Genomic DNA, 26,222 nt, shown 5'->3' on the forward strand with positions numbered 1-26,222 from the left:
CAGAGAATATTGGTGAATAGGGCAGCCCAAAAAGACTTTCTAATATAATTTGATCAAGTTTTCTACAGTCTCCTTATCATGTACTTATAACGCTAAGTGCAAGGCATGCTCTTCAAGGCTGGGGTCATTGCCATGAAGCGTGATAGCCTAAAAAATCTATTATTTTGTCTCTAATATCCCACAAAGATTGTTTAATTTTTGTGCCCCAGGATTATGCCAATCATAAGTTTTGAGTTACGTGCAAACTGCATATTTTTGGTTAACTGCCCAGTTAGTTTGATGGACAAATACTATTGGATAGCACATCAACATGTTAGGTAAGGAATTATCTACTCTAACTGGTTACCAAAGCCGCTGCTCATTTGTGTGTCATTGGTCCCACATGAGCACTTGCATACCCTCGTCATTAGATCAGCATGAGCGCAGTCAAGCATCTGATGTTATGTTAGCAAGGGCAGAGTCAGTTGCATGATTTTGCTGAGTTGGCGGATGGTGTACTAGTTATCAGTTGGTGTACTAGTTATTAGTTAGTGTACTAGTTATTAGCGTCTTGATCAAATATATTAATGCATTTTTTGCTGGAGAAATACAGTGGACCCTCACCATACAATTTTAATTCGTTCCATCATAAGGCAAAAATTTCGCCTAGAGGGGTATACAACCCCATAGTGAATATCTATTTCAAACGCCCCCTGGCAAAAATCATCAAAATTTTATATAAATACTGTAAATATTAAAAATCAGTAACAAAATAATATGTTAACCTCAGTAACTATAATTATCTACAGTACCTTTAGTGTATTTAGTGGTTATGATCTGCAAGAAAATGTATCACTACAATGTACTACGTGCAGTACGTACAGTGGGGAGTACTTACCTTCGAGACAGACGTATAACATGAATATTGAATTTAACTATTCTACTAAACTTCAACTTTTTCATCGGCCAAAGTTTTATCACTTATCCGTTTCGTTTTCACAATAACTAATAACGCTGAACTGAGCAAGATCGATCATCGTATCTCTTTTATTTGTTGTTAGAGGGATTTCAGCGAATATCATATCAACACATTTGTTGTTCCGACGCAATCAGCACACCGACTGCCAAATTTGAATTTCGAGAGAAATTTTTGTTGATACTGTATGGTGAAATATATTTCGGATGGAGAGGGCAAAAATCATCGTGTTTTATATCGTAGGGCGAAGAAACCGTATAACAGGGTCATCATAACCCGAGGGCGCACTGTATAAGATGTAGTTACCAGTCTGTCAGGAGAAGATAGCACTCATTTGGCTGGCTATTGGTACATATTTGTTATGTTAACAAATAGTATGTGTTAGACATAGGGGTGCAGCATTTTCGTAAGAATTATGTATGAGGCAATGCTGGATGACTGCTGCAGGTCCTATTCATGAATCATCCCAAGAGGTATGTGCGGGATACACAGAAGTACCAGGGATATCGGCAGCTAATGGGAGGCAGGAAACCGAGTTTGAAGATTTTAGCACAGAAAGTCTTGGGAATGAAGATACAAACAGGCGAGCACAGCTCTGTGAGTTCACTTACTGGAGTGATCTCCTGGTTTGTTTTGATGAGTAGTTCAGAGTCTTTGCCATGCTGTAGTTAGTGCTCTCTCACTTGTTGTAATTTCATTGCTTCTTCTCTAGTACATCTTTTCTTCAACATCTCTTTAGGTAAGCGAAGACCTTAACTGTTGAGTCGATTGTTTCCTTAATTATACCACTTAAATCTTTTCTTATCAAGCTTTTTAAATTCTTTATAAAACTGTCTTTTTGAAAGCATTTTGGTGAAGTTGAAACATCGCCAAAACATTTTCGTCTTGAATACATCCAGCATTATTTGTTTTTCAAGTTTATGCACCCTTAGGATACGATTTTGATCTGTTCCAGGGTTGGCATATGGTGAAAAAACCGCATGCAGGGGTATAGAAATCATTTGCATTATATAATTTCTATGATTTCCATACTCCTGCGATTTTTACCAGGGGACGTGTGCATTATATAATTAGTATATCCCCTAGTGAAAATCATCAAACTTTTATAAGTTCTGTACATATTAAAAATTAGTAACAAAATATTAAGTTAACCTTAGTAGCTATAGTTACCTACAGTAACTTAATTATATTTAGTGAATTTATTGGTTATGATCTGCATACAAAGTAATGTAATGTTACAATGCGCTATGAGCAGTACTATGTACCATAGAAATTTCTTAACTTCAAGATAGATGTACATATAATGAAAACTTTGCTTGAAGTCTTCGCTTTCACTATAACTTGTAGCTGACCTGTTTAACCCTTTCACTGCCGTAGACGCATAAATGCGTTTTCGTGGGACGACTGCCGTAGACGCATTATTGCGACTTTCCCAGCAATTGCACAGTTACCTAATTAGATTATTCGTTGACAACATAACCCACAGTCTTTAAGACTTATGAACTTGACAGTGTTGTCCGAAGATTTGTCTATAAAATTAGCCTAAATTAACGACGCAATTTTAAACTTTTGTTTGAGAATTTCTAATTTAAAAACGAACGCGTTTTTTGTGTGAGTTCATTAATTACCGCCCGCGAGTCAGAAAACAGGTAATTAGTTATGTTCATTACATTATAGCCAATTCAGATTCATATTTTCGTTATTATACAGATAATTAAAGCAGCAGCACCGTCTCTGATAGTGGTGAAGGTAATAAATTTGTAAGAGTAAGAAACATTATGGAGGATTGCTTTAGCTTTGCATCGATCATAGCTTCACATAGCTTTATCATCGCACAAATTATAGATCCATTGAATTTTTGCATAGCAATGTTGGTTAAAATATTGGCAAGTTAAAATATGTAACAAAAATGTTCTAGATAGAGATTGAAATTGGAAAAAATACTGTTTACATATCACGAAGCAGTATCGGCAATTTTCGGTAAAATGGCTGGCACTTGGCAGATACCCGAATTTGTACATAGTTGGCAGTGAAAGGGTTAAAACATTTTTTAACCTAATTCGGCAAAAACCCCGACCGATGCCGCTTTCGTAATGAAGTGGATTTTTGTTCGCAGGTTAATCGAAATTGTCTGAACACTAAAGATTTTGTAAGAAGGGATCACAACCCAAATTTGCCACTGGTTTTGAAGGGAAAACATTACCGTTTTATGCATGAGTATTGCTGAACTGAGAGAAATCGGTCGTCGTGTCTGTTTCAGTCACTGTCTCCATTACTCTCATAAGAGTACAGGGTCTTCATTACTCTCATGAGAGTACATGGTCTTCATTACTATCATAAGATTATGGGGTCTTCATTACTATCATAAGAGTACATGGTCTTCATTACTCTCATAAGATTATGGGGTCTTCATTACTATCATAAGAGTACAGGGCCTTCATTACTCTAATAAGAGTACAGGGCCTTCATTACTCTCATAAGAGTACAGGGCCTTCATTACTCTCATAAGAGTACAGGGCCTTCATTACTATCATAAGAGTACAGGGCCTTCATTACTCCCATAAGCGTAAATGGTCTTCATTACTCTCATAAGAGTTCAGGGCCTTCATTACTCTCATAAGAGTACAGGGTCTTCATTACTCTCATAAGAGTACAGGGTCTTCATTACTCTCATAAGAGTACAGGGCCTTCATTACTCTCATAAGAGTTCAGTGCCTTCATTACTCTCATTAGAGTACAGGGTCTTCATTACTCTCATAAGCGTACATGGTCTTCATTACTCTCATAAGAGTACAGGGCCTTCATTACTCTAATAAGAGTACAGGGCCTTCATTACTCTCATAAGAGTACAGGGCCTTCATTACTCTCATAAGAGTTCAGGGCCTTCATTACTCTCATAAGAGTTCAGGGCCTTCATTACTCTCATAAGAGTACAGGGTCTTCATTACTCTCATAAGAGTACAGGGTCTTCATTACTCTCATAAGAGTACAGGGTTTTCATTACTCTCATAAAAGTACAGGGTCTTCATTACTCTCATAAGAGTACAGGGCCTTCATTACTCTCATAAGAGTTCAGTGCCTTCATTACTCTCATTAGAGTACAGGGTCTTCATTACGCCCATAAGAGTACAGGGTCTTCATTACTCTCATAAAAGTACAGGGTCTTCATTACTCTCATAAGAGTACAGGGCCTTCATTACTCTCATAAGAGTTCAGTGCCTTCATTACTCTCATTAGAGTACAGGGTCTTCATTACGCCCATAAGAGTACAGGGTCTTCATTACTCTCATAAGAGTGCAGGGCCTTCATTACTATCATAAGAGTACAGGGCCTTCATTACTCTAATAAGAGTACAGGGCCTTCATTACTCTCATAAGAGTTCAGGGCCTTCATTACTCTCATAAGAGTATAGGGCCTTCATTACTATCATAAGAGTACAGGGCCTTCATTACTCTCATAAGAGTACAGGGCCTTCATTACTATCATAAGAGTGCATGGTCTTCATTACTCTCATAAGAGTACAGGGCCTTCATTACTCTCATAAGAGTGCAGGGCCTTCATTACTATCATAAGAGTGCAGGGCCTTCATTACTCTCATAAGAGTACAGGGCCTTCATTACTCTCATAAGAGTACAGGGTTTTTATTATGTTCATAAGAGTATAGGGCCTTCATTACTCTCATAAGAGTACATGGTCTTCATTACTCTCATAAGCAGTAATGAAGTAAGTAAGAGTAAGAGTAACCCTCAGTACAGGGCCTTCATTACTCTCATAAGAGTACAGGGTTTTCATTACTTTCATAAGAGTATAGAGTCTTCATTACTCTCATAAGAGTGCATGGTCTTCATTACTCTCATAAGAGTACAGGGTTTTCATTACTTTCATAAGAGTACAGGGCCTTCATTACTCTCATAAGAGTACAGGGCCTTCATTACTCTCATAAGAGTACAGGGCCTTCATTACTCTCATAAGAGTACAGGGTTTTCATTGCTTTCATAAGAGTATAGGGCCTTCATTACTCTCATAAGAGTACAGGGTCTTCATTACTCTCATGATAGTATAGGGCCTTCATTACACCTTTGTGTTGCTTTAACCATCTAACAATGATACTGTGCTATCTGTTATTCAGTCGAAATTTGACTTATGACGATTGATTTAACACTTTGAAGCCTAACCAGGTACACACAAGTAACCCCCTGATCCTAGACAAGTAACCCCCTGATCCTAGACACACAAATAACCCCCTGATCCTAGACACACAAGTAACCCCCTGATCCTGGTCTACGGAAGTAACCCCCTGATCCTAGACACACAAGTAACCCTCTGATCCTAGTATACACAAGTAACTCCCTGATCCGAGACATACAAGTAACCCCCGGATCCTAGGCACACAAGTAACCCCCGGATCCTAGACACACAAGTAACCCCCTGATCCTGGTATACACAAGTAACCCCCTGATCCTGGTATACACAAGTAACCCCCTGATCCTAGACACACAAGTAACCCCCTAGTCCTGGTATACACAAGTAACCCCCTGATCCTGGTGTACACAAGTAACCCCCTGATCCTAGACACACAAGTAACCCCCTGATTCTAAACACACAAGTAACCCCCTGATCCTGGTATACACAAGTAACCCCCTGATCCTAGACACACAAGTAACCCCCTGATCCTGGTATACACAAGTAACCCACTGATCCTAGACACACAAGTAACCCCCTGATCCTAGACCGAATTAACATCTTCTAATCTGCTGTGAAAGTACATAGAATTGCACATCTCTGTTGAACTGAACATCATATTGAAGCTCCAAGCTTGTAGAACGCAAAGGAAAAAACAAAAATGGTACACCGTAAATACTTTCTTTCATACTCTTTCAAAGAGCTGATGTTTTAGAGGTAACTGAAGAAACATAATTGTTGCTGTAAACTGAGTCTGATAGTGTGTATATTTTCATGTATAGAAAAACAAAGTTTTAGTGTAAAGGTCTTGTTTCTGAGGAAAAGCTTTTTAGTTTGCCTTTTAGTTAGCTTGCCTTTTAGTTAGCTTGCCTAGTTGTTATCCTTATCACTAAACATTTCAAGCAGTATGTCATTAGATACTACTGTTCTGATGGCATCAATTTATCATTTCTTTTCGGGTTAGAAATGTAAAAGATATTTTCACAATTTCTCCAGAGCTAATACGTAGTTCAACTGACTTCCAACCTTTCAAATATGCTGACAATATATGCTTCATGAAACGATCCGAGTTTGGTAATGCTACATGAACCAAAAATGCAAAAAAACTAATGTTTTGTTGGCAGCCATTTTTCCTTTTTCGGTTTGTTAGATGTGTCCTCCTTATTCGGGCAATATCTCGAGAAATAATAGTCCAATCAACTTGAAACTTTTGGAATACGCTGAAAACATAAACTGTACAAAACCATTCAAGTTTCGTAATTCCAAGTAAACCAGAAGTGTCGAATCGTAAACAGAACTGGTGTTCCGTCGATGGCCATTTTTAATTTATCGCTCAGATGAAAATGTCGTAGGCATTTTGCCATATCTGAAACACTAATTGTCCAATCAAATTGAAACTTTGGAATTATACTAAAATACTATACTAAAAAGCCACCAACATTGCTTTATTTTCTGTAAACCAGAATTACGTGAAAACGAAACCACGAGTTTGAGTTAATTTGGGCCCAGGCTTCAAAGTGTTTTCTGAATAAAATTTTTCGAGCATAATTTAATTCCAGATTTTCTACCTGGAAGGATTTCATACACGTGATGTTCAAAGTTTCTCAAAGCAGTTTTATATGTGAGGGAAGAGGCTGATAAAAATTGTAAAGAAAACAATGTCAAAAATAAGCTGGCTATGAGTTTAAACTTTCACCTAGAGTAAGTTAGTACGACTGTAAAACCTCTATTTGAACGTCATTTCGCCCTATTTTTCAAGCTTTCCCTGTAGTGGCATTTTATGAGAGGTGATGTTTAAATAGAGGACGATGTTGTATTTTTCGAATAGCTCATCATGATTTTGGGAAAATTAATTTAACCCTTTTATGGGAGAAGCTACAGTCGCCTATATGCACTCTCCTTCAGGCAGAGTGACATTAATCCTTTTTGATGTAAAAAATCTGCTGTAACTTACCTTTAACTTGTCATAGGTCTCTAAATAAATATGCATGGGGAAGCTGAAGAAATATCTCAACCAGTTGATATATATTGCTCGCAATTAACCTACAATGATCTTATAGCCTGCATTGCAATCTGTTGGCACTTTCAAATTTTTTATTTCATCATTTTAAATTTAGGCATATTTTTAATCTATAATTATATTTAATAAGATTGCATAAAAGCTCATTGCACTCTCTAATATGTATGCTACAGTTTGGAGCCAAAACTGGCTTTTCCTGTGCAATAGAAGATGTGTTATAAGCGTCGATCCACTGTAAGCCGAGTTTAGATAACGGCAAGGATGCTATCAAATAGTACGCTATAAATCTGCAAATTTGTAAGTTATATAATAATCTATCAAATGCTACACATATCAAAGACAAAATGAAATAAACAAACCATATTAATAATATGTGTAGAAACAAAAATTGATATTTTTAAACAAATATTTGCATTTTTACGTCGCCATTTAAAATACTTTTCGAACGAATAATGATAAGCTTTTAGCTATGTGTACAGCTTGCACGCTAAGATTGCTAGCTTTAGCCTCCAAATGGCAGTTAGTACAGCTTTCCTCGTATTTGCTAAACCGTTTTTATACGTGAAAGTATGAAGACCACGTTAAACAAGGAACTACTATTAGCCTGATACATTGATCGTTTTTATGGTGTTGCTTTCAGAGTTTCAAAGAAAAAATTATGAAGCTTTAAGGTTAGAAAATAGGCTTCGATACAAACAGCAATGACGAAGAAATTGATTGTTAATGGTGTAACCAAGTCGTTATTAGTACTGTTTTGTGGACACTTCTACTGATCACTCGCTATTATGAGTTCATGAAGATCAAAGAATGTCAGTGGTGGTCAAATAAAGGGTATGCGTTCTATTTTTTAACCCGTCTCCTATAGTGGCAGTCAAATAGCAGTGTCGTTCAAATAAAGGTGGTGTTCAAATAGAGGTTCATGGTAACTAAATCTCCACTTGAAAAAGTCTACACTTATGCTATAATAGCAATGACACTTCTTATCCATTATTTTTTACCTAATTCTATGCAATGTATTGGTTTGATCGTTATATGTAATTATTGCAGTATTTATCAAGGAGTTATAAAGTTTTAGGATCTGAGATGAATTAAACAAATAACAGTGCATTCTTATGGTAGTGTTTGCTCAACATACATTTACGTAAGAAGCAAATCGAGGAATGATTTAGATTGTATGTAAAGGTTTAACTGTATAGTGATAAAATGGTGTCTGAAAGAGTGAAACATTTCTCTTCCATCCACGTTCACAGCATGGCAACTGAGCGTTAATTTGTTCTTTCCAATATGGAGAATAGAATCTTTAGGACTAGTCTTTAATCTTATATACCTATGATACTGTACGTGTTAGTATTCTTATATACCTATGAGACTGTATGTGTTAGTATTCTTATATACCTATGAGACTGTATGTGTTAGTATTCTTATATACCTATGAGACTATATGTTAGTATTCTCATATACATATGAGACTATATGTGTTAGTAGTATTCTTATATACATATGAGACTATATGTGTTAGTAGTATTCTTATATACCTATGAGACTGTATGTGTTAGTATTCTTATATATCTATGAGACTGTATATGTTAGTATTCTTATATACTTATGAGACTGTATGTGTTAGTATTCTTATATACCTATGAGACTGTATGTGTTAGTTTTCTTATATATCTATGAGACTGTATATGTTAGTATTCTTATATACCTATGAGACTGTATGTGTTAGTATTCTTATATATCTATGAGACTGTATATGTTAGTATTCTTATATACTTATGAGACTGTATGTGTTAGTATTCTTATATACCTATGAGACTGTATGTGTTAGTTTTCTTATATATCTATGAGACTGTATATGTTAGTATTCTTATATACCTATGAGACTGTATGTGTTAGTATTCTTATATACCTATGAGATTATGTGTTAGTATTCTTATATACCTATGAGACTGTATGTGTTAGTATTCTTATATACCTATGAGACTGTATGTGTTAGTAGTATTCTTATATACCTATGAGACTTTACATGTTAGTATTCTTGTGTATCCAGATTCAGGATGCCCAGGCAACCATGAGACTCTACACTCTCATCAGAGATAAATGGGAAAAGAAGCTGAAGGAGAAACATCTGCTTAACAAGCACCAAAGGAAAAAGATGATTAAAAAGGTTTCAAAATTACAAGCATCAAAGGAGTGATATCTAACACAGCCTGGTCACAGATAATACAATATATACATCTTTTGTTTTATACTCTGCATTGATGACTGCTTGGCATGTGCTGGGCATTGAAATGTATGTATTACATTCATTTGGACATCAGAATCCTACCAACTGTTACAAGTAATATATAATTTATCGGCACAAATAATAAGCATTCTTCTAGGTTTGAGTCGAGTTTTTACAAGAATGAGATAGTTCAATACAAGCCTCCAGCCGTGTATGAAACCTTCATATCATTTGTTAACAGATGAAAAACATGGCTAGCATGATGATAGTTAAGGTGAACATATGAGATCAACAAACATTAATAAAACTAGTAAGATGCTGGCATAAAGACACACAGCAATCCTTCAGTTCAAGTTATAATAATTATCCATGTGAGAATTAATGAGATGAATTTCTCACAATATGCACAATTTTGAAGAGTGGTAGGAATTGCTTGTTAGCTCAATTAATCCTCATAGTTGTAGGAAGTATCAATCACCATTATCTCAGTGGCGTAATAGATGAACGCCTCATAAGAGAGATGACCTGAGATGGTGAAAAACTCTGGTTGTCAGCTTTACTAATCCTTGGTCATAGGGTTTATTAGTCACTGTCATCATCTGAGGATTCGCTTAATCTCAGATCCTGACCTACAACAGGGTTACATAAAACAGCTGCAAGTAGACTTATTCATACATGACTGCCTAGTTACACAGCAATGGAAATAAGTTACTTATCCCTATTTAGTACCACCCTGAACTATGCCTGGAACTAGGATTGGATAGACTCTCAATTCCAAGGTCTCGCACTCACTTTCTAAACCACAATGATTTGTACTAAATATCCATACAGCAATGGTGTGGAGACATCTGGGTGCGCAATGCTGAAACGCTCTGTTGAGCTGACAAGCAGATCATGTTTCCACAAGGTGCTATAATAGAGCATAGTTGTGTGACGCCTCGTGTTAAGGTTGTATCTTAAAAAGGTCAAGCATATAACTTTCATGAGCTTAAACTTCATCATGCATTGCTTATTAGTTTTACTCCAATTATTGTTGGCTAGCAATTTTGAATAACTTTACATGCAAATCTAAATTATTTTGCATTTTAAGATTCTGTAAGTGGCGTGCTCGTGCTCAATCAGGTAGTCGAGGAATCTTTTGATTTCGGGGTTTGATTTTCAGGGTTTTTCTTCTGTCAGCTTCAGGTAAAAACGGATACAAAACCTTCTGCATATGAAGCAGCAGAAAAAGAAGATCTATTGCAAGAGCTAGGTGACGGCATTGGTTATCAAGGTTATTGTCATCAAGGTCGTTTTCATGGCACAAAGATGGTGCCATATCATGGCTGTTTCGTTTCCAAACAGTGACAGAATGAGAGCTGCACAGCTGATTCAATGATAGCATTGCAGTACCACATGGGGGTGTGTCACTATCGTTGTACGGAAACTTAATGTTTTCATCAGCTGCATCCTACGACCAGGTTAGGTCCTTTAAGCTGTACGCCATAAATCCCTCTAGCCGTCTGACAGTCATTCACAAAGCCTGGGCAGGATGTCTGACAAAAAATCAGAGAAATAAAAGTCACTGCCTACTGGCAAAATCTATTAGGAATTGCAGCGGATTAAGTGCTCAGAAGAGGCTTATAGCACTAATGAGCCAATCATTGATGAGCTGGGTAGAAGACGTTTGCCAATATCTTTTAACTTAACCATCAAGTGAATGTGCAACATTGTATTTAGTTTCAAACATTAGCATCGATGAAGACACAAGGTAAGTGTTCACATACTAACATTGGTTGTTAGGCCTGCACCATAATATTAATACATGCATCCTAGTACACAAAGACTAATTGGCGCAAGCACAAATGTTTAGCTGCTAACTGTACTACATTTTTGACCATCTGTTCTGGAAGGCGAGGATAAACGTCTAATATATGGCTTGTTATTCAGCTGGTTAGCAAAGGTTAATCGACACATTTGTAAGAGGCAATTGGGACTGAAGCCGTGCAGCTCAGCGATGCTATGTAGATCAGTAAGTTATACATTATCGTCATTGTACATCTAACTTTGCTCTCTACACTTCGAGGCTAACAATTTAGACTACATAAGTAAATTACTGTTGCAAATCATTATTTTATGTACTACTAGCCTAATCAGACTGGACTGATAATGCGATGAAAGCATAACAATCTGTTTTAGTTTGCAAACAGATGGGCTTTGGAAAAGAATATTTGAAATCGCTGGAGTTACAATTCTTGGTTGTCATCTTTTTGTCAGTCTGCGGAGCATCATATACAAAGAATTCTACATCTCTACCTGAGACATCCGATCTGTGCTTTAACATGGAGTACATAAGACTTCCTAACATGACTCAAGGAACCACCCAACACACCGCCGTTTGTGAGCACTGCTTACAGAATTTTTCATACGAAATCCCGGTGGCAATTGTAGAAGTTACGATGGCCATCGCGATATTACTAGGAAACGGCCTAGTGATAGCAGCTTACATTTCCGACAGGAAGCTTCGAAATGTTTCAAATTTCTTTTTAGTCAATCTAGTGATCTCCGATTTTATTGTCGGCCTTGTCCTGCCTATCAACTCCAGTTTGTATTTTGTGGATGACAGTGTGAGGACTCGATGGCTCTGTACACTACAGTTGACTATAGTCGGTAAGTGATGTATATCATATATTCATAACCTTTTCTTCCAAGCTCCCAATTGAACATTTCATTTAAATCAATGAAACTCGGTTACGCTAGCGATACTGTTGGAATCTTGTCATCAGAAAGTAGATCGGATCAGTCAAAATGTACGGTTAGAATTTAAGATTATGCTTTGAACTAATCAAATCTTTTCCGTTATCTCAGAGCAATATTCTAAACCATAAATCATAAGCAATGAGGAAAGCCTTTATTAGCTCACCTCACTCCTTGAATGAAGTCAAGAAACAACCATAAGCCATTTTATTAGCAAGCACGATTGTCGAGAGCCACAAAAAATAGCAAAACCAGCCATGTTACATTATTGCGAGCAAGAGAAGGTGTAATCAGCTGCAATACCCAACATTTGTTATAGGAACAGCTCTGTCAATCACACGACTCACTTGAAAGTAAATACTTCCCTTATGTTGCATTCACACCAGCCGATTTGCAGAGTTTTTGTGGCCAATTTGTGAACGATTTATTGACCTGTTTTTTTTCATTCACAGCAGGACGAGTTTGAACTGAGAGTGGGGGATTTTGCTAGTTTTTATTTGCAGGGTCAGACAATTTTAGCTTATATAATTTTAGTGAGTCACGCTTTACAATTTGTTGACTGTTTCCTGTGAAGTTTCCCCTTGATGTTTCTAGCAAATTTACCAATTATTTTGTATTGCCCAGTTAGTTCACCACGAATAATGGGTAACTTTATAGGAAGGATGACCTTGGGTGTTTGGGTCTCACAGGTATATAAAAATACTAACACGCAGTCTCATAGATACATAAGAATACTAACACGCAGTCTCACAGACATAAGAATACTAACACGTACAGTCTCACAGGTATAGAAGAATACTAACATGTACAAATTGGGTATTCACTTTAAATGACAATGTGTGATTCGCTGTGAAGAAAGATTTTATTGGCTACTAACATTAAAAATCAGTCTAGAATCCTCCACTGATTGCGCATAGCTCGATAAAATTTCTCTCTGGACAAATTGTTCTTGGGCTCGTTTGCTCTATTCACCCGAAGCGATTCTCGGCCAGTGGGCCAAATCGTCCAGCCAATTGGCATGTTATTGGCCGGTGTGAATGCAGCTTTAGACATAAGGTTTCCCAATCAGTGACACAGCTAAGGATCTGCTAGTTCGAACAGCAATGAGTCTTCCTTGTAACAGTTATGTAATGTAATGTAATGCACATCAGCTATTGTTGTATATCAGCTATGTTGTACACCAGCTATGTTGTACATCAGCTATGTTGTACATCAGCTATGAAGTATATCAGCTGTGTTGTACATGAGCTATGTTGTATATGAGCTCTGTTGTACATGAGCTATGCTGTACATCAGCTATGTTGTACATCAGCTATGTTGTACACCAGCTATGTTGTACACCAGCTATGTTGTACATCAGCCATGTTGTACATCAGCTATGTTGTACACCAGCTATGTTGTACACCAGCTATGTTGTACATCAGGTATGTTGTACACCAGCTATGTTGTACACCAACTATGTTGTACATCAGCTATGTTGTACATCAGCTATGTTGTACACCAGCTATGTTGTACATCAGTTATGTTGTACATCAGCTATGAAGTATATCAGCTGTGTTGTACATGAGCTATGTTGTATATGAGCTATGTTGTACATGAGCTATGCTGTACATCAGCTATGTTGTACACCAGCTATGTTGTACATCAGCTATGTTGTATACCAGCTATGTTGTACACCAACTATGTTGTACATCAGCTATGTTGTACATCAGCTATGTTGTACACCAGCTATGTTGTACATCAGCTATGTTGTACATCAGCTATGTTGTACATCAGCTATGTTGTACACCAGCTATGTTGTACATCAGCTATGTTGTACATCAGCTATGTCGTACATCAGCTATGTCGTACATCAGCTATGTCGTACACCAGCTATGTCGTACACCAGCTATGTCGTACACCAGCTATGTCGTACAACAGCTATGTCGTACACCAGCTATGTTGTACATCAGCTATGTTGTACATCAGCTATGTTGTACATCAGCTATGTTGTACATCAGCTATGTCGTACATCAGCTATGTTGTATTGATATTTTGAAAGAACAGCAGGAATTATGTTCTCATCTTCTTTTGATTAGGCCATAGGAATGACCAAACTGGATTGATTTTGTGGCAAACAGTTCATTGGCTGCTTGCTAAATTTTTAGTCATTCATAGAATAAATAACAACCTACCAACGTTATTACCAACGTTATTTAATGCATTGGCATCCTGTTCACCTCGAAGAAGCTACTGAAAAAAGGAGTTGATACAAGATGACATGGGCAGGATCCTAATACAAAATGGGATGAGTTGGTAAAAACTGAGAGGAGTCTAGCTTAGATGTATTATATCATAATACTAATCATAAGGGCACCTCTTAAAGCAATTTCAACAATGAGAGAAAACACAATATCTTATAACACTAGTCTCTGTAAAATAAGAGAGTTCTGAACCAGCTGTCATATGAGATGTCATACCATTGAACAGCTGCTAGCAATGGACTAGAACGAAAAAGTTCTTTCAGCTCAACTTACTCCTTGCCAGAGTAAAAGGTGACATGTTGGGGTCAGTGGAAAACTATGGAGTTCAACTCAAACCACATTGCAAGCAATGCATTCTAGCGGAGTGTTACATTCTTTAGAAGGTCGTAGGTAGCACACTGATCAAAATGACTATGCTGAAATAGTTTTAATGGTAGTACAGGCACTCATAGTACAAGTTCAAAACTCATATTAACAGCTGAAAGTATTCCACTCCGATAAACAGTTTTTCTCATGGAGTTATATCATACTAATAATCACAAGCACATGTTGGACCTGTGTGGCCCCCAATTATCCCTATTATTGGGCAGTTGGATCACATAACACGCCTACAGCATTTCATCTCACCGGATGTCCTAACCTCCTAGTCCCTATTTTATGGTCGAATATAAAATCCATCGGCAGATTCCGACTCACTAACTGACATGCTAGTTGAACTTGTTGCAAATCATTTTCAAATTTGTATCACAAATTGTCAAGTCAACCTACTCGGCAACCATAAATAACTATAAGAAAGTCGCCATTCCAGCTACACCCAGCATTAAATAAACAAAAAATCACCTTCTCACCGATCTCACTATTAATTGGCAAACAAAGATATTTGAAGTTGTAACACAACAGCCAATGGGTTGGATGTAATGCATCACATTATCATGACTACCAGTTCCAGTCTGAAATGGATCAAGAGGCGTAATTAGTAGCCTTTCAATTACCTCCCAAACATTATAACTGCATTATCATGCACATGGCATAGATTTATCTTGCTATCTCATTGAAGTTAACACCAATCAGTTCCAACGCCAGTATGCTAAGGGAGGGATAACTCCTTGCTTAAAATATTGTGTGCTAGAGATTTATGCTATGAAAGGGCATGATGCAGGGTTTTAGCCGCACATATGAAACTTTGCAACATTGCCCTGTGGCAAACAACTATTCGAAAGCTTAAGCGAGGTTGAAGCTGTTTGCTGAAGGTAGATGAATGTTGATGAAGGTATGGTCTTACGTCATTCCTACCAGTGCTACAGCTAGTTGGGATGTGGGAATAGGGTTCGCCAACAACTTGGAGCCACATTCATAACATTTTAGACATCGAATGTCATCGCACGAAGGTCACAAAAACCAACTTGCCAAACTCTGGGTAGCTTTGTATATCTAACACTTTGTACCAATTGCCAGATAGTTAAATTCAAGATTAACATCACAAAACCTGATCGCAGTCAAATTAAAATGCTCAGAAGTAAAACACATTCCAAAATGACATCACTAGTTGCGTGACTGCTTGCTCTTTCGTTATTGATATCAGCTGCACCATTGATATTAATGATATTGATATCAATTGTGATACCAATTGTGTATCAACTGTGATCAACTGTGATATCAATTGATATCAGTGTTCAACTTGCAGCTTATTCTGAGCATTCCAAAAAAGGACTGGTTGGTACAAAAATATGAATGTTGATAAAAATACCTATCAGTTCTAAAAATATATAAAAATTACGTCAAATTGAAGCTTGATATTTTAGCTTTCTATTGATATATTTTTATTTTCCTCACTTCAATCGCGTAAGTGCACACTTTTGCAATTATAGCTAAACTGTCATTGATGTTAAAAGGAGGACATATTTACACCTGTGCTAAGAATTCCGGAGTTTAAACATATTAATTGTCAACTTTTCATGTTCTTGCACCAGTCTATCAATATTACCTTTTGAAATCAAAATAAAACTTTATTTTTAGGTTGAGACTGAGAGAAAATGGGTGGTGGGATGGGGGTGTTTACAGCAAAATGTGAGGGAGGTAACATCTAATAACAAACCATGGCCCTTGTTATGCCTTAAAAGATGCAGTTCAACTTTCGAAATATTAAAATAGCAGTTTGAATTTAATTTGTAAGGGATTAGAATAATAATAAAAATTTTAATAATACTGAGTCAGTGCAGCTAAGTTTTTTAGATGTTTCGTAAGTCGCTCGGAGGCATTGATGTTTCAATCAGAATGTTAGACATACTACACAAACCTTTACCCCATTACTGGTAATATTTTATTGATTTTAGCCATACCACTGGGCTGCAGTACTCTGTGTCTACTTCTCATTACCATTGAGCGTTACCTTTCAGTCATCTATCCGTTTCATCACCAACAGATATTCACCAAGTCGCGCAGATACACTTTAGTGGCTATCTCATGGGCTTTAGCGTTGCTTATTATGGGAATTCTGCCTTTTTCATTACCAAAAGGAAACTTTCAAATTGGTAACAAGGTAAGCGTGATACGATAATAATTAACCACAAGCTAATCTAAAGACTCTCAACTCAATTCACTTCCACAACAAGTAAAGATGGCATCTCTTGTCATCCTGTTTACGAACTGACGAAAAACAACTGGGGAAACACGGACACACAATCCATACATAACTTGCTATTGCAGCTTGACTGCGATATGATGCTGATCATACGCTTGGAGTACTGGGCCTATATAGTGCTGCCTGCTGCCTATATTCTTTTTGGCAGCGTTATCATAGTCTACCTGAAGATTCTGCATGTGGCTCGAGCTCAGATCAAAAGCATTGAATTGCTTGTCTTGCAGGTTGGCTGCTTTATTAACATACTCTATTTCATCATGAATATGAACCATTTTAATACCAACACCATATACATGTACATGTATGTAAAGCAAGCCTCCATAATTAAAACCTACCGATAGTTGCCTTGAACTCTGTTAACACATTACAAACAAGTGACTTGTTTTTTGATAGAAGCTTATAGCTTGACTCAAATTTGTAGAGGCATTACTGAGGTCTGCACTGAAAAATATTTTTTAAAGGCTTCTTCAAAATATCGCAGAAAGAAAACTGTGATATTAACCCTATAACTTGATAAAACTATGTGATAATAACCCTATATCTTAATAAAACTATGTGATATCGACCCTATATCTTAATAAAATGATGTGATATCAACCCTATATCTCAATAAAAACTATGTGATATCAACCCTATATCTTAATAAAACTGTGTGATATCAATCCTATATCTTAATAAAACTATGTGATATCAACCCTATATCTTGATAAAACGATGTGATATCAACCCTATATCTTACCCTACAGGATGAATTTATTCGCGGAGTTATATTTCGCGAAAATTGCCATTTCATGCATATTCGCGGATTAATTTATTCGCGGCTAAAAACTGCTACTCTCTATGAAAAGTTAACTCCATTACGTCTACCAATAGAGCTAACCCTACGCATGCGCGCATTGCGTGTTTCGTTTTCTATTTAGCTTACAACTACGGGTGGATCGTGCTCAGGCGGGACAGCTAAGCTATAAATTCTTTGCTGCGTTCAGAGGTTTTTACGAATATTCATAGATTTGGAGGCCTTTGATGAACCAACAATTTGTGGTAAGTTATGAGTTTATTTCAAAATCATTTACTAAATTAGTTGAATTTTACTTGGTTTTTTCGGTAAAACGCAATACATGTATTTATTTTTTCCATCCCTACCGCTTCATTATTTGTTTTAGTGTGAGAGAGAGATTTTTCATCATAAACGCAAGCACAATACTGCAAGGGTGGTATATGCCATTCTTAGAAGATCACGAATCATTCAGGGAAGTCTGGAAATTGAGGTAGAAGTGACCGCAGCTACTTACAAGGAGCATATATCTTTTTTTTAAAAAGGAGCAAAACGCCTTTACGAGCACAAATCTTTGGCCAACCGGCAGAACTTTGCAATAGTAAGCCACGAGGAGAGTTCTGATGATAACTTCCTTACCAGCCATGTAGTAGCGAGAGAATAGCCTTTAACATCTACCCAAGACAGTGACAGCGATATAGAGCTGCTATTACCAAAATAACTAGTCAGAGAGCACCATTACGCGCTAGTATTCACTTATCAAGAGTATCAGTTTAATTGTATTGCTCTAGACAACCGCCATATAGACTAAACTGTTTATATTTACTCTATTCATCGTTTGTAAAACTTTATTTGTATTTGAAATATTTTATTTGTACACTCAAGTTTGTAATAAATTATAATATATCTATACATGAAATAAAATATATAATTTAATCATGTTTGCTGCAGCGATATCAAGGAGTTGTTGTCGATGAAGGGGTCTAGGTTGACTGGTTGCTTCTCTGCCAATATTCCTGCCTTGATGAATATTACTACTTGTTTCTAGTTTTCGTAATCGGAGTAGGTTGTTTCATTCTTAATCTGCAGTAAACACAAAAAAGAAAAAATATTAATAAGTGTTAAGGAAGTACAAAAGCAATAGCTGAAGTATTTAATGAAAGCGATCAGTTTTTAAACAAAAGAATTAACTAATGCAGTTAATTACAGAAAAACGTATCTGCACTGCAAATCAAATACATACCATAATGTCCAGATCAGAATCATGATTGTCCTCAACTTCGGTATAAGAGATTGATGGGGTTGATTTCAATGTAAAAAGACTAGGAGAGATTTTTTTGCGATGACGAAGCCATGGCGAATAACTTGTGAAAACCTTGAATAATTTTGTAAAGAAGTTAGATGCAATGGCAATAAAACTCGAAGCCCGGCGATGATTTTAAAGAAGTTTTGGAACTCGGCTACGTTTAGTACTTCTGCCTAGCGGCTATTTTTGCAATGACGCCACTCTGCATATCTTGTGACAACCTTGAATAACTTTGTAAAGAAATGTGATGCATTGGCAATGGTGTTAGCTCAAAGCTCAGGCAATGATTTTAAAAATGTTTTGGAACTCAACTACGCTTAGTATTTATATTAAAAACTAGCCTAGCAGCTAGTTTTTAATTTGATGCAGTAGTTATTCTCTCTTGTGATTAAAAATAGAACTAATTATTCACGGAACTTAATAATTCGCGGAATTGACTGTTCGCGAAATCGTGAATTTTTATAACCAACGAATATTTTCATCCTGTAGGGTAATAAAAACTATGTGATATCAACCCTATATCTTAATAAAACTATGTGATATCAACCCTATAACTTAATAAAACTATGTGATATCAACCTTATATCTTAATAAAACTATGTGATATCGACCCTATATCTTAATAAAACGATGTAATATCAACCCTATATCTTAATTAAACTATGTGATATCGACCCTATAACTTAATAAAACTATGTGATATCAACCCTATAACTTAATAAAACTATGTGATATCAACCTTATATCTTAATAAAACTATGTGATATCGACCCTATATCTTAATAAAACGATGTAATATCAACCCTATATCTTAATTAAACTATGTGATATCGACCCTATAACTTAATAAAACTATGTGATATCAATCCTATATCTTAATAAAACTATGTAATATCGACCCTATATCTTAATAAAACTGTGTGATATCGACCCTATATCTTAATAAAACGATGTGATATCAACCCTATATCTTAATAAAAACTATGTGATATCGACCCTATATCTTAATAAAACTGTGTGATATCGACCCTATATCTTAATAAAACTATGCGATATCATTCTACTCAAAAATTTTCTAATGTTGTACACCAAGGATGTCCTGCAGTTCAGACAGTATGGTCTTACATAAGCACACTTTGGTCGCTTTACTTGAGATATACACACTTTGAAAGCTTTGGTTCGCTGACCATGCGACCAACCCTTAATGGCTATTGGTGGATTTTTTCCTGCACTTTAACCATCTAGAGCAACTCACACTCCACTATCTAATATTACGAGTTTAAATAATATTATACTAGAACCATGGTTCGTGTAGATATCAAACAAACTTCGCTGAATCAGAAAAATCCTTGAGAATCTATGTGAGAAAATAAAATGCAGTGCTTATTTTTGTCAGCAATGGTTAAGTTCATGACTTCTCTATCTCCAGACTGAATGTGGAAGATGAGCAGTGGTGAAACTTTGGTAAAAAGAGACATATTCAGCCCTTAATCATCTCATAATATTTAGTCACAGCTGTAAACTTTAATATAAGTTGTGCATTCAAAACAAAGTGAGAAATTTGCCATAATACATTTATAAGTCTAATCGCTAACGAATTTACGCAAACGGTCATACTGCCTTTTAAGCTAAATTCGCTACCAGTAAATCATTGGGACATTTGCATGTATTTGAGACGCAAATAATGAATTTGGAACTAGACTAATGCAAATGGCAAATAAATGTGTAATGTTTGAGAACCTCATTCGCAAATGCAGTCTTTGAGGCACACATTAGTAGCGATTACATATTTATTATATTTGCAGGTATCAGATACAGATAAGAAGAACATGCAGAATGTGAGACTGGCCAAGACTGGTTTTATACTCCTAGGGGTCTTTATACTTTCTTGGTTGCCTATCACGGTTATTCTTACTATCAGTGTCGCGAGACGATTCAAAGACAGTAAGTCCATGCAATAATGTAATCTACTTTTGTTTCACCCCTTTTAACAGACAATGTAGTTGTTGAAAGCAAAGTTTGCAATATCTTTTCAGGTTGATAGTAATGTAATGTAGAAGATCTAAACAACTAAAAGAACTAAAATGTTGCGTTGTTTTCGTATTGCAAACATAAGCATATATTGCAAACATTTTTTCAAATGGTCATATACCAATAATGTAGGCTTTCTAAAAAGCACAACATTTTCATTGGTATACTGACTGTATTAGACATTATCATTGGTCTGCTGACTGTGTTAAACATTATCATTGGTCTACTGACTGCATTAAACATTATCATTGGTCTACTGACTGTGTTAAACATTGTCATTGGTCTGATGACTGTGTTAAACATTGTCATTGGTCTGCTGACTGTGTTAAACCTAATCATTGGTCTACTGACTGTGTTAAAGGTTGACTTGCAACAAAATTCGCATTACAGTTATTTGATATCAAAAGATTCCCCGTGTCTTACTCTGTTGTGTTGTAGGTGCCAAATATGTGGGAATGTGATTACAAGCTCTTAAAAGCTCAAAAACGAACAGTTAATCGCAGCTACACGAGACCGCCGCAGTTTGGATTCTCTTTCCAAAATGGCTCAAATGTGACGTAGCTGTGGTAGATGGTTTCTGTTTACACTTTCATGCAACCTTATTCGTCGAAATATTTTCACAAATATACTTCACGCATTCAATAAAACCATGTCGATTGTTCTTACGCATCTGTTTTATCGTCATTGTAATGCTGTCACTTTTAGCAGTGATATCTTATAACTTACGTAAAAATTCATTGAATTTTTTAACCTTACCTCGGAGGAGTACGTATCATTGTCTGATAATCATGATGAGCCTGTTGGTCACCTGTGATAATCGAAAAGTGCTGCAAAAATTATTTGCGAAGTATTGGGTCACATGATCAGATTACGACTTGCTGATTAGACCAGACCGAAACAAAACTGTAAAGTAGCGAGCATCTATATTTGATACGAGGTCTTCGGCAAAACCCAAAGTGTTTGTCATAAGCTAGTGCTACGATAAGTTTATATTGAGCTTTTTATTGGCCTTTCAATTCATGTGAGAACATCACGTGACAAGACAATAACCAAACTGTCATGACTACGTCAGAGAAATAAATAGATTTCAATCTACGGCGGCTTTTTGTTTTTGAGCTTTTAAGAGCTAGTAATCACTTTTCCACACATTTGGCACCTACAACACAACAGAGTAAGACATTGTGAATCTTTTGATACCAAATAACTGTAATGTGAATTTTGTTGCAAGTCAACCTTTAAACATTATCATTGGTCTACTGACTGTTAAACATTGTCATTGGTCTGCTGACTGTGTTAAACACTGTCATTGGTCTGCTGACTGCATTAAACATTGTCATTGGTTTTCTGACTGTGTTAAACACTGTCATTGGTCTGCTGACTGCATTAAACATTGTCATTGGTCTGCTGACTATGTTAAACATTGTCATTGGTCTACTGATTGTGTTAAACACTGTCATTGATCTGTTGTGTTAAACATTATCATTGGTATACTAACTGTGTTTAACATTATTTACACCTGTTTCATGAAACTAGATTTAACAGATATATACGTAGGTACCAAAACTGTTATAGCTATTGACAAACCAGAAATTGGATTGGTACAAACATCCGCTGCTGCTCAATGTTGAAACTGGATGCTAAATATCAAAGTATTATGCAATGGTTAAGATTCTGTGATATCATTCAAATGGTGACATTGGAATACATTTTCTACATGACATGAAAAGAAGTATTTGAACAACAAATGAGCTGTATAATCTAACTCCTACTCTTTTCAAACTATTTGGAAGGTCAACATAATTTTTGCTGAAAAAAGTGTGTCGGTACACAAAAGATTTTAAAGACAAGCAAACAACCCTTCGCCATCCCATATACAAAGCAATGCATGCATTGTGAAAATTTGTTAATGTTCAAATACTTTGTTTTGATAAATAAGTGCTGCATGAAAGGAATAGATTTATGTCCTTGGTAAACCTCAATGGATTTATGTCCTTGGTAAAAATGAAAGCTATTCTGTAATAAAAAGTTTTTTGAGAAAAATTATAATACAATGTTATACCTATGCAAGCAGCAACTAGAATAGAGATTTCCATTCCAAGAGATGGCAAAAATTTTTAGGTTTGGGATAAAAACCAAAAATCGGATATACTAATCATCACAAAAACCAATAGAATTTAATCTTTTAGCGTGGAAAAACTTTGAGGTGAAAGAATTTTGGTATGGCAAGGAAAGGGTTCGGCCATTAAACTTTCAAAAGAAGCAAGAGAAACTTGGGTGTCAAAAAAACTTGACTCGGAGTTAGCAAATATTTTAGCAATCAATTTCATGATGCAGAAATGTGCAAGAGAGACTCAGTAAATGAATGCTGCAAATAATACTATGCAACATCAAAGCATTGCTGTAACTAATGACTAGCTTTCCATCACCATTAGGAAGCTTCAGTGCATGAAAATGGTGACGGCGCCTAGTGATGAAATTTGGGATAAGGCTTTGTGATAAAACTTCTAGACATAAGTAACATAATTATTTGATTATATTCATTTTTGAGTGCCTTGTCACCATATTCTGAGAACTTAGTTTAGGTGTATAGGAGATAGAGAGCATCGGATACATACCTTCTGTGTGTTACATCTCACTACTAAATTATGTTAATTAATAAACCTCATTTGTAGATCATGCGCTGATGATAGCCAGAACCATGGCCGGGGTCATTGCCCCAATCAGTTCTTTCCTTAATCCAATCATATATGCTGCTAGAATCAGAAGGTTTAAGATAGGAATGAAAAAGCTTCTTCATTTGGCTATTAGTAACTCGGATAAATTTGATACATATGAGATACGCCAGAGCTTCAAAGTTAAGCGGGTCGACAGAGCAAGTCCAGCCAAAATGGCTATTGAACCTATATCAAGTTTTGATGACTCTGGAATGGGTGGATCTAATGGAAACAGCTTTGATGAGTGTAATAATGGCAACTCTGAAATTCCTGAACATGGCCGTTGTAATCGAGCTTTGTCTATGATTAGTGAATCACCGGAAGTCAATAGTCAGTTTATTGACAGGGCTCCACGGAGCCCTGTAAAGCATTCTAGGGGTGAGACAATAGATGGGAATTCCGAAACAACCCTGCATAACATAGACAAAAAAGCCAGCGCTAATGTAACCAGACCAGAGTTTCTTGATCTTCCCTTCAATAGAGGAAAGATGAGCTATATCAGCAAAAGAAGCTATACAGAAGAACATAGCTGCTCAACAACAACGTCTGAAAGTCTACCGAGTCCATTTCTTCAAGTACAAACTCCGACTCAGTGTTTCGACAGGGATATGGCAGGTACTCATCAAAATTCTGGAGTTCTATGTGCAGAGCCAATAGTAATCAATTGTGATGGCAAAAGTGAATATTTTCGGCTGGTAGTGAAAAGAACTGTGCGAGATTGTTCGGACTCTGAGTCAGATGCAGAAGATAGAGGAGTGGGCTTGAACATTGCAAACAAACTCTTTATGCCTGGGAAACAAAAGATCAAAAGTAAAATAAAAGGAGCATGTGTTGAAGGAAAAGAAACACCATTCTGTGGTGAGCAATCGCAAAAAGGACCACCCGGCACTCAAGATGGTAAACCAAATTTTTTTACCAATGGTGAAACCTTAGAGAGAGCTACCAAAGTTCGACGAACAAACCACCAGCGATCACCTTCAGGACTGTCCAACAGCTCAGTTGGACTAACAATCGAAAATGATGATATACAGATTGAGATAAGCAATACTCACAGACACAGCAAGCGAATGCAAAGACTCGTGCAGTTCAGTCAAAACTCGCTACAACGAACACAAAAGATATCCAGAAAACCAACACCTACAGAAGATCCAGTACAAACTCCCAACAAGAATGAATCTATTGGGGCAATAGAGAAGCAGCTTACGACAAACCTTGTCAAAGATATATGGGATGGAACATTACGAAGATTTCGGTCAAAAAGGGCTAAACATTTCAAGCAAGACAGAAATTTAGACATACAAAGCACTCAGCAACTTCAACGACAACTCAGCCAAAGTATGTCTAATGTCTCAAAACCAACAGCTACATCCATAAAGGTTAAGCACCAGCGAAGTAGGTCAGTTTTTGCAGCAAATGAGACTTATACTGCAGACAATCCCAGCAGTTCATCAGTGAATGTAATGGACAAGTCTGTAAAGATAGCAACAGGTCGACACAAGACTTCTTTGGAACTCCAACTAAATGTAAACAACGGACTTTCAAACCAACAACCGCAAAGAGAAATGGCCGCTGCCACACATCACTCCTACAAATCCGCATCAACGCAGCAGAAAAGCATTCACCTTTCAAGTTGGTCTCACTCATATGATGAGGGTAACATCTCATGGGACGCAACACCTACCCGAGATGAGAAACAGACAATAAATATAAACATAGATAATGACAGGGAAAATTCAGTCGAGCCACCACAACTTTTTAAGTCGCAACCACATATAGAACAAAAGTCTAGAGAAAGGGTGATACATGTGCGATCTGTATCAAACCCCCACACACCGCTGGATCCTGAATCATATGCAGAAGTAACCGAAAAGTTAAAAGCAAACATACAGCATGCTCACTGCGGACAATACAAAGCTCACGTGCCCAAATATACTAACGAAGTAATGCTACCTGTGAAGTTGCGATTGCCAGGAGGAGCGGAGCAGGAAATGTGTCTAACAAAACAGGAACTTTACGGTCACTACCAAAAAGCAAAGAAAAGGCCAAAATCAATGGAAGTGACAGTAAAACGCAAGAGAAGCATGTCGCAGCCCAACCTCTCCGGCAGACATTTAGGCAGATAAGTTTACCATTTTTCCCAATATCAGCTATCTTGTTCATTTGCAGTAATAGCACTTCCTCTCTTCACATCAACAATCAACAGTAACCAATCTATTATGTCGGTCGTAGATTGTGTCGTAACATTAATATACATGGATCACAGGTTCGATTCCGGCAACCTATTGGATGTTTTGTCAGTCCGTTTAATGAATTGCCATTTGTCTCACTGACTATGTCACCAAGATATTTTAGACAATATGCAATTACTGTAAATATACTGACTGCTTATTGT

The 26,222-nt window shown here is 36.7% G+C and overlaps 3 protein-coding genes across 3 annotated transcripts in view; 2 read left to right on the plus strand and 1 right to left on the minus strand.

The window, feature by feature from the left end:
* The window catches only part of LOC137389503 (uncharacterized), a 29,408-nt gene extending 19,449 nt beyond the window's left edge, over positions 1-9,959 (plus strand). Inside the window, exons 7-8 of the mRNA XM_068075519.1 lie at positions 1,403-1,552; positions 9,208-9,959. Of these exons, the coding sequence (XP_067931620.1) occupies positions 1,403-1,552; positions 9,208-9,354 (297 nt within the window). The 3' untranslated portion in view covers positions 9,355-9,959. The remainder of the gene's footprint in view (positions 1-1,402; positions 1,553-9,207) is intronic.
* Positions 9,875-26,222, minus strand: part of LOC137390575 (dynein axonemal assembly factor 11-like) — a 60,404-nt gene continuing 44,056 nt past the window's right edge. The window contains exon 15 of the mRNA XM_068076905.1: positions 9,875-10,013. Within this exon, the coding sequence (XP_067933006.1) occupies positions 9,967-10,013 (47 nt within the window). The 3' untranslated portion in view covers positions 9,875-9,966. The remainder of the gene's footprint in view (positions 10,014-26,222) is intronic.
* LOC137392164 (uncharacterized) lies at positions 11,823-26,167 on the plus strand. The gene is made up of 5 exons (XM_068078797.1): positions 11,823-12,033; positions 16,697-16,902; positions 17,070-17,228; positions 20,891-21,029; positions 23,789-26,167. Exons 1-5 carry the CDS (start codon positions 11,823-11,825, stop codon positions 25,951-25,953), a joined length of 2,880 nt encoding a protein of 959 aa, XP_067934898.1. The 3' UTR covers positions 25,954-26,167.

This window comes from Watersipora subatra, chromosome 3, assembly GCF_963576615.1.
Source record: "Watersipora subatra chromosome 3, tzWatSuba1.1, whole genome shotgun sequence".
Lineage (NCBI taxonomy): Eukaryota > Metazoa > Bryozoa > Gymnolaemata > Cheilostomatida > Watersiporidae > Watersipora > Watersipora subatra.